Source organism: Prinia subflava, chromosome 4 (assembly GCF_021018805.1).
Source record: "Prinia subflava isolate CZ2003 ecotype Zambia chromosome 4, Cam_Psub_1.2, whole genome shotgun sequence".
Lineage (NCBI taxonomy): Eukaryota > Metazoa > Chordata > Aves > Passeriformes > Cisticolidae > Prinia > Prinia subflava.
The window spans coordinates 59,852,859-59,862,652 of record NC_086250.1 but is presented as its reverse complement, the minus strand read 5'-3'; the positions used below and the strand labels follow the sequence as shown (position 1 = coordinate 59,862,652).

The 9,794-nt window shown below is 43.1% G+C and overlaps 1 protein-coding gene across 2 annotated transcripts; it reads left to right on the top strand.

Moving 5' to 3' along the window:
• Nucleotides 1–44: 44 nt before the first annotated feature.
• On the top strand, nucleotides 45–7,021 carry CBLL1 (Cbl proto-oncogene like 1). 2 transcript variants are annotated; one of them, XM_063396870.1, is made up of 6 exons: nucleotides 45–106; nucleotides 2,656–2,823; nucleotides 3,170–3,270; nucleotides 3,509–3,592; nucleotides 4,400–4,473; nucleotides 4,993–7,021. In XM_063396870.1, the coding sequence occupies exons 1-6, from the start codon at nucleotides 94–96 to the stop codon at nucleotides 6,032–6,034; spliced, it is 1,482 nt and encodes a 493-aa protein (XP_063252940.1). In that variant the 5' UTR covers nucleotides 45–93; the 3' UTR covers nucleotides 6,035–7,021. The 2 variants fall into 2 exon arrangements, with proteins under 2 accessions (XP_063252940.1, XP_063252939.1); XM_063396869.1 differs by having other exon boundaries at nucleotides 56–106; nucleotides 3,173–3,270.
• Nucleotides 7,022–9,794: the final 2,773 nt, after the last annotated feature.

The following is a 9,794-nucleotide window of genomic DNA, read 5'->3' as shown; positions in this document are numbered from 1 at the left end:
TCTCCCCGAGCGCGGCTCCGCCGCTCGCGCCCCGCCCGCGCCCCGCCGCTTCCGGCCGCGCCCTTCCGCTCCCAGAGCGCCCCGCGCCGCATCATGGACCACAATGGTGAGCAGGGGGAGGCCGGGGACTCGTCCGTGCCCGGCTCGCCGGGCCCGCGCCCGCCGCCGGACGGGGAGCGGCCGAGCGGGGCCAGGGGGCGCGGGGCGGCGCAGGGGCGGTGGCGGCGGGCCCGAGCCGGCCCCCGGGAGCGCCGGCGGGGCTCGGGTGCGCCGCGGGGCCTGCTCTCTGCCAGGGCAGCCGCGGCGGCCCCGGTGCCAGCTTGGGCTCGGCGGCGCCCGGCGCTGCCCCCGCCCGAGGCCGCTCGGCTGCGCTGAGGGCCCGCTGCCCGCGGGACGCCCCTGTGCGGGCGGAGCGGAGCGGCGGCCGCTGCCGGCCCGGCCCGGCCGGGGTGCCCGGGCCCGGCAGCACCGGATGCAGCCCGTGGCGTCCCGGAGGTGGGGGAGAGACGCTCGTTTGCCCGCGGCGTTTCCCGGCGTCGGTGCCCATAATGTGTTTCCTGATTCCGTGGTTGTGGCCCGGGAGGAAACTTCCTCTTGTGCTTAAATTCAGTGTCGTGGTTTAAACGTCGTTCGCCGGTGAGCGTGCTGGCGTAGCTGTGCTCCCTTGCTAGTTAATGCGCTGGCGTAGTGCAGTGAATAAATGAATGGACGTGGGCTTTTTGCTAGGGTGGTTTTGGAAGGGTTTTTTCCTTCCCTTAAAAAGGATTGCATTATGATTGTATCTGTATAAAGTATTTGAGCTGTATTTGTGAATTTTAATAAAGCTTGAAACGCAAAAATAAAACTTTAGTTGATGAAGGTGACAGTAGGTTGCATCACCCCTAATTAGAGCTTCTTGAAGTAGTCTTAACAAGTTTGGTGTGGTTGTTGTAGTTTTTTCTGGACATAATCCTGCAAGTTTCACGTAGACAGGAATTTGTTATCCTTCCATGAAGCATGAGTGACTGATAAACTTGCGAGTTTGGGTTAGTTGAGCAGCTAACTCAAGTAAATATTCCTGGCGTGAAAGGGTATAAGGAGGAAAAACGCCAGAACCTATTGGTAGTCCAGTGAACTACTACACAAGTTCTTGATTTTTAAAATGTGTTTTAATTATCCCTATTTGCAAATGGGCTGACTCGCTGCAGAGACTGTTTGTGGTTTATGGTGCTGTGGTTTTGTGTATTCTGGTAGAAAATAGAATTTGCCAACACGTGGAAAACAAGCAGCTCCACCTCTGATGTCTTGGTCCAGCACTCCTTCGGGAAGCCCAATGACATGGTTGAGTGTTTGCAGGTTCATTTGGACAGCCGAAAGAAATAACAGATAACCAGAAGCAAAACCGAGCTTTATCGCTTTTGCCTTTTTACATATTGCCTTTTGGAGTGAGACTGTCAGCCACAGTGCTAAGAGGAGTTTGGTCTGAGGAAATTGTGGGCTTTTGATTTGGAGGTACAGGACTGTCAGGGCACTGTCCCAGTCTGAAACTGATATATTTCCTAGCTTTGCTGGTAGCTGCTGAAAAACAAAACATTTCTGGTTTTTTTTTGTTTTTCCTTCTACTTGTTGCACTGTATGTGGTGGTTATAGGCTTTGAGAGACAATGGTTGGTGAGGCATTGTGCAGAATTACACTAAAGGACCCCAATTTCAGCATCTGTGCTGCTGCACTGCAATCCTTTGTGGCCTGGGCAGTCATTCCAGGGCTGGAGTGCCGTACTCTGCAGAACCACAGGGCTGTGACTGCATGGGCTCGCTCCTTCCACACTGAGCATGCCCTGCTTTGAAACACTTGTGGCATTTCCAGTTAAAGCCCAGTGAGCTGGGAAGATTTGCAAAGGGCATAACTTATTTTTTATGTGAATGAGATGTGTGTGCTGGTTTCAGATAAACTTGCTGGAGGTTGAGGAGAGTTACCCCTCCTCACTGGTGTTGCTTGTTGCAGTACCTGGTCTGTGTTATCTCTTGGAGCCTGTACCTGCTGATGCATACATCAGGCTATTTCTTGCTTTATTCACCCTGGTACTTAGATTTGAATCTGGTTAAGGAGAATTTTGTAACCAGGAACAATAATTTTCAGTTTAGGAGGGATACAACTACATATTCCTATGTATCAATATTTTTGTGATACTTTATTATAAACTTCTAAGTGGTATGTCAAGATGTTGAGTTGCTGTATAAACTAGTTTCCTTCCTACTTTAATAAACAATATATATAAATAGTAAAAATTATCTTTTCACATAAGAAATTCTCTGTAGTTAAGGTTGTACAAAGAATTGACTCTCTAGTGCTCTTCCCACTGTGAGAAGAGCTATGAGGTTAATGTTTCTGTTGTGGAAAAATGTGTGACTAGCTAGGTTATTTAAATAGCTTTATTTTTAAACTAGATTTCCTAAAACAGTTGCTGTTCCCAATACCCTTTTGTGACGTGACATCTGGAATAAATTTTATGTGAAGATACGTATTTTCTAGTGATTAAAATTTGATACATTATATGAGTCTTAAGCAAGCTTTAAAAATTATTTTTCTTAAAACTTTTCCATTAATATTTAGCCTCTTTAGAGACTATTAGATAAGTGAAAAATTAGGTAAGTTTTTTTTTATTTTCTTTCATAGACAATGATTTGCAAGGAACAAATAGTTCAGGATCATTGGGTGGTCTTGATGTCCGTAGAAGAATCCCTATAAAGCTTATTTCAAAACAGACCAATAAAACCAAACCTGCACCTCGAACTCCAAGAAATATGAACAGGATGCCTTCAAAGACACAAGCTGGTGATGAAGGTAAATTCATATAAATTCCCTGTGGTAGGGAAGTGTATTATTCTACAGCATTGTTCAAGGCTTTACTCAGAGACTTAAGAGTCCAGGGTTCCGTCCAAATGCAAAACAAAGCTTCAAATCTCCAAGTACTGCTGCACTGTAGGGCTTCAGTAGAGCCCATTTCCAAAGCAGGCTGTGTTTCTATTTTGGCTGTACCTTTCTGTAGAGTGGGCTCAGCAGACTGGAAGTGCTGTGGCATTATTTGATGATTTCATTATACATGACCCATGCTCTTAATAGCAGCTGGTGTCAATGACCAAAGTGTTGTGGTTGGCTCGTGTCTTTCTTCTCTTTCTCCTTTCCACAGAAGAATTCGATTATAACAAAGAGGAGCGATACGAATGTAAAGGAAGTGAAATGTTTGGCAATCAAAGGAGATTTCCCGGGCCCATCTTTTGGGATTATAAGGTAAAGTCATGAATCTTTGCCTGTGTTTCATACCAAGCTGTAAGTAGTCCTGGTAGATACTTTGTTAATGAAAAGTTTTTCAGTTATTTTTGTCTGACTAAAAATACATCCTCAGCTTTCTCCTGTTTGTGGTGTTCTTGGTTCTTTTCAACTAATTCAGAAATAATGGGTATGTTGATGATAATTGAAATGAGGAGCTTCAGGGTTGGTTTTCTCACCCCCTTCTCTGTCCTACCAGATAAACTTGCTGGGGGAAAAGGATGATACACCAGTCCATTTCTGTGATAAGTGTGGATTGCCCATCAAAATGTATGGACGCATGGTGAGTGAAACTACCAGTGGAAGATGCAGCCATGGTTTCCCTTTAGATAAAATCAGGTTTTACTGTGTCTGTGTGAGGCTTCTAGAGATTACTGATTTCAACAAACATCTGAATAAAAAGCAGAATAGTACCAGGATGGACCTGGAGGCCTTCACTCCTCAAGTGTTTTTGTTCCATCTATCTGACTAATTTTGCTTTACCCTCCAATTCAATAAAGTAAGCCTGTAAATGTTAAATAAAAACCAGAACACCATCATGAAGGAATAAACATTCTGGGGTTTTGATCTTATACCATTTAGGTTTGAAAATAAGCATTTTGTCTCAATGGAACACTTGCAGTGAAGTTAGAAAACTTTGTTCACTTTTATGTACCTTTAAAAATCCCTGAGGTTAATTTAGATTGCTAAGTGTGATGTAACAAGCTTCAGCATCTGACTTAATGACAGTTAATGCTTTTAAAACTTGCCTTCCTTGTCAGCAAGATAAGTGTAATCAGATTGCATATGCAGCTTCTTTGAAAGTTCAGTGTTGGTAATAGTGCAAGACTCAAACTTCTGCCAGTGTTTTTTACCAACGTTTAACCGCAAACAACATTATTCCAAAAAACCCCAGATACAGCATAAACTGTTCTAGAAGGTTTCTGTGCAAAGATGCTGTAAATTGTTAACCACTGCTATGCTTTTTCACCTCATAGGTAACTTAGTTACTTTAATTATTATAAACTGTGCACTGGAGGGTGGAACTGTATTCTGCAGAATGACATAGATATTTATACATGATGTCTTAACAGCAATTTTTTATTTCTAGATACCTTGCAAGCATGTTTTCTGCTATGACTGTGCTATACTACATGAGAAAAAGGGAGACAAGATGTGTCCGGGGTAAGTTATCTCAAGGTTTGTTATTAAAGGAAGTGTAAGAATAACTTAAATACCTTATTTCAGACACTTTGTTAACATGGTTCTTATTTATGTACATTTAGCAGAAGCAGTAGGGTACTCTGAACTTTCTGGTTCCTATTCCATATTTTGGGATTGTAAGAGATCAGTGTTTACTTTGTTGTTTTTGGGTAGGTAACCTGTTATTGCTCTAATTTGAAAAGAAATTAATAGCAGTTCGATTTACTTAGTGAAAATGCCCTGTGTTATGACTTAATGTGCAGAAGAAATTTATGTGAGAGATGCTACTTAAAAAATTCTACCCAATGAAATTTTTATGTTCTTTCATAGTTACATTTTGAGATGTAAAAACTGGGTAAACTTCAGAATCATTGAAAAGTTTCTTTCATTGCTGCAGTGGGACAGAATTGTCAGTTCTAATTTGGCTAATTATGTTGTCAAGGAAGAATGCACGTTGATCTTTCCGTGATGACAATAAATCAATATTCTCTTTTTATTCAGCTGTAATGAACCTGTGCAACGAATTGAGCAGTGTGTACGAGGGTCTCTCTTCATGTGTAGCATTGTTCAAGGATGCAAGAGAACTTACCTGTCGCAGAGGGACTTACAAGCTCACATCAACCACCGCCACATGAGGGCTGGCAAGCCTGTCACTCGTCCCCCCATCGAACCCGTGCATCCTCCTATTGCCCCACCGCCGGCCGAGATCCCTGAGCGTTTCATCATGCCCCCTGAGAAGCACCACCTGAGCCACATCCCGCCCAAGCAGCACATCCTGATGCCCCCGCCTCCTCTGCAGCACGTGCCGCACGAGCACTACAACCAGCCCCACGAGGACATCCGCGCTCCTCCCGCCGAGATGGCCATGGCGCCGCCGCCCCCGCGCCCCGTCAGCCAGGACACCTTCCGCATCTCGACCAGGAAACACAGCAACTTGATAACTGTGCCCATCCAGGATGATTCCAGTTCGGGCGCTCGAGAACCGCCTCCGCCCGCGCCCGCTCCTGCTCACCACCACCCCGAGTACCAGGGCCAGCCGGTGGTGTCCCACCCTCATCACATCATGCCTCCCCAGCAGCACTATGCGCCGCCCCCGCCGCCGCCGCCGCCCATCAGCCACCCTCTGCAGCACCCTCCGCAGGCGGCGGGCACGCCTCACATGGTGTACAGCCAGGCTCCGCCGCCGCCCATGACCTCTGCCCCCCCGCCCATCACCCCTCCGCCCGGACACATCATTGCCCAGATGCCGCCCTACATGAACCATCCTCCTCCGGGACCGCCCCCTCCTCAGCACGGCGGCCCGCCCGTAAATGTAAACGCGCCCCCGCCCCATCACTATAATCCCAACTCTTTGCCGCAGTTCAGTGAAGATCAAGGAACTCTCAGTCCCCCTTTCACACAGCCCGGGGGAATGAGCCCAGGGATATGGCCGGCTCCAAGGGGGCCGCCTCCTCCTCCCAGGATGCAAGGGCCTCCTGCTCAGGCCCCCCTTCCTGGACCGCATCACCCCGATCAAGCCAGATACAGACCCTATTACCAATGATACGAGCAACTATATAAATAGAGAATGCCATGAAGAGAATAAAATTAAATACAGAAGCCTTTTGATTAATTGTTTTGGGGTTATTTTGTTGTGGTTTTTTAAGAATACTGTCATTTTGACTGTAAGACATTTTGAGGTTTGAATCTTAAAAGATTTTTAAGCCTTGGCCGTAGGACTCTTAACTTCAAATACTCTGTAGTGCTAAAATAAGTGGCTTAGTAGACCACAGTTGCATTTTAACAGAACTTCTGTTGCTAGTGTGGCTAAATTGTCCTGAGATGATCACTTGTAATATTATTTCCTGGAGAAGATGAACACGTGTTGTACCATTCTGAATATTGTTTTTGTTAAATCCAGTGTTTTTGTTAACCTGTGTACAATAATTAAATTGAAATATGGTTGTAAATGTGGTGAGTTTTTATATGAAGTAAACATACACATAGTTCTGGGACACCATTTCAACACGTATACCTTCGAAACAGTAGTGTAGTGAAGTATTAAAGGAATTTTAATATTTCTCCTACTGCCATTTACCATTACTCATAGGGATTTCAGGCTGTAATAAATTCTTGGCACTAGAAATCAGACATGCAGAACTCTGCATTTACCACATTCCAGCTTTTCTGGGTTTTTTTTTATGCATCAAAGTGAATCCATCAAAGATACGGCTTTGGGCATGACATGAAACCATGTGTTGTGGGTTTTTTTGTTTGGGTTTTTTGGAGTTTGTTTTAAAGCTAGTTTTGATTCATTGAGAAGGTTCTGTTTACATGTAAGCTACTCAATGGAGTTGAATTCAAACTACTGTGTTTGTGTGGAAGTGGCTCTGAACTGGCTTGCCATGTCCATGAAAAGCAGCTTCTTTTAGGTAGGGAAGTCATCTTTGCCTGTCTCACTTTATATAATGTGTACAGAAGAAACCTTCCCCTTTGGATAAAAGAGAAGTGGTCTGAAATCCCATGTGTAGAAATAAAAAGGTACACATTATTTATCTGTTTTGATTTTGTTATACAGGTTTAATTGAACAGACAGTCTTTAGGTGTTTTGCTTTTCTCAAAAACTAGCAATATAAGCAGGCTTTTAGGTCTGTTTTTGTCAAAATTTTGTTTTATAAGAATACTTTTAAAGAGAAACATAATTAAAATGAGAAGGTTCCTTTTTAGTGCAGCTGGCAGCAGAAGCAGACACTAACAAGACAGTACTGTCTGTTGGTTGGAGTGCTTATCTTTGCATTTCTGATCGGTATTTGCACTGAACCATTGTTTTTCCAAATGCCACATTTCTGGCAGTGGTGCTTTTAGATGAATTCCTTTGGGATTTTTCTAAAGTTTGTAGTTTCCTACTGTTCTCAAATAATCTGAGCCATCTTAAAGCCTCAGTGTTACTTTTTATTTTGTAAACGTTCTTGTCCGGAATTGTAAGTGTTAAATTTATGGAAGAGCTGTGACAGTGCAACATTCCAAATTTTGTATTTTTATGTCTAAGCTTCATATTTTTAATTGGTAGAGCAAGGGCTCTTCAGATTTTTTCTGTTCTTGACTGCCATTGATTTCCTTGTGACCACGGCCAAATCTTTTAGACTGCCTTTCAAAGAAATACTTCTTTAGAGACGGGATACAAATAAATTCTGGGGTGTGCAACTGGCCACTAAGTGTCAACTGCTTGAAAATCTGCTCAGCTGTAACATACTTCTTTCTAAGAGAGAGTTATTTGGTTTGGTTGCTCTGAAAACGAAGTAATTTTAAATAAAATACAGTGGTGAAGAAAAAGAGGCTGATTGTGATAGTGTGCTGTGAAGTAGGCTAGTTGCAAATTTACTGTTTCTATACATGTGAAGGCAAAAATGGCTCTGCCAGCATTTTCTTTCAGTAACTAACAAAACACATGAGGAACTTTTAAGGATCCCTTCTGTCACGGTGAAGTGGACTGGGAAGAGGCACATCTATGTTACAGCACATGACTTCATCAGGGAGGAAATCTGCAGATCTGGTTCTTGTCCTTTGACTGCCAAGCCAAGCTCAGGCCCGACACAGCCGTGTCACAGGGACTCTGAGAGCTCCGCGTGCCAGCTGGCTGTGCCTGGACACGCACAGCCTCCCCAGGGAGGGCTGGGCATCCACTTCACCAGTGCTCTGTGTCTGGGAAAATCAGGCACTCTGGAATGAGCTACACCATCCCAGAATGGTGGTACATACCTGTCTCAGCCACAGGTGGTGAGGGAACGAGGCAACTCTTTCTATCCTGCTGGGTGTTTGAAGTCAGGCAGGTTGCAAACTTCTGTTACGTATTCTCCCGTGTCTTGACCCAGATGAAGAGTTCAAAATATTTCTGTGTCCCGAACTATTCTTGAAGTTACTGTTAAAGTGCTTTCCTGAAAGTGCTGAGGCAGATCAATTGATTAAGGGAATACAGCAGATTCTGCTCTATCAAGAAGCACAAAAGATGAATGTATCTCTATCATTGTTACTGTAGATGGACAGTGTGTGAGACTTTTTTTCTCTGTATTTGCAACAGTGGTGACATATGTCATAAGGACAATGAGGTATTACCCAAAAAGTCAGTGGGATCCCTTTAGCTGGTTACTGGCCATGAACCAAAAGTCTGTGACAGGGAACTTAACTGAAAAGTCATCTTATGTAGGCAGGTCTTGGACTTGAGTCAAATTTCTACGTTGTCTTGTAAGAGGAAGACTTAATATATTTTTTTAATTATTAAATCTGGATTAGATTATATCTATAAATCTATTACCTATGTAACTAAGGGCACCGTTGATGTTTTTGTATTTACAAAGTTTAAAAATGCTTCCTCTGGTTGAAACCCTGTTTGTCTTTTTAGTTTATGTATGGGTTTGATGTATGTTTTAAGGTTGTTTTTTTTCCTTGATTTGTTGGTTTGGTTGGTTTGGTTTTTTTTTAATACCTGGTCATTTTATTGAGAGGTTACAAAATTCATGTGTTGTATTTAATTGTGTAATTGACAGTGTTAGAAATGGTGAGATGTGATTTCTTTGGATTCCTTCTTTCTGTAAAGACAAACATTTGAATTTAATTAATTATGTTTATTTTGAATAAATATCCTTGTCTGTGGCAGTGATCTCCCTCCCGAAGCATTGCCAAGCAGATCTCAGGTTTTAAAGAGAACTCTGACGTTTAAATGTGTCAGCCATTGCAGGTTCCTCTAACAATGTCACATAAGCAATGAAAAACAGTTGGATGATGGTTTGTGTTCACCATGGAAAGAGTGAAAGGACACCAGCAGATGGCCTGAAAACATCTGTGCTTTAGATGTTTGTCTCCTTACACTTTATCCTTGATTCCATCTCTAACTTTGCTTAAAGTTGCCTGCAGCCATGCATACTTTATAACCAGAGAGACAATTGTGTGAACTATGCTTTCTGTTTGTGGTGGGGTTTTTTTTAATACTGTTAACGTAACCACTACATGAGATGTCATATTTTTCATGCCTTTTAAAAAGAAAAAACTGTGAATTATTTTTTTAAAATCTAATCCAAGAGAATTATAAAACCTTACTGGATGAATTTTTCACTTCTTTTCACTTCCTTCTCTCAAAGACTGTCAAAAACTGTTTGTTAAAAACTGAAGTGGAAGTAACTCCACTATTACCTAAGTCCACTTTTGAATTTGCACGGGTAGCAAGGGAGAAAAACTGTGTTCCCTGTAGTGGAAGTCGGGTGTTCTCAAAAACACACTTGTGGATATGCTTTCCTTGTGGATCAAGTCTGAACACACCTCTCCCTGAA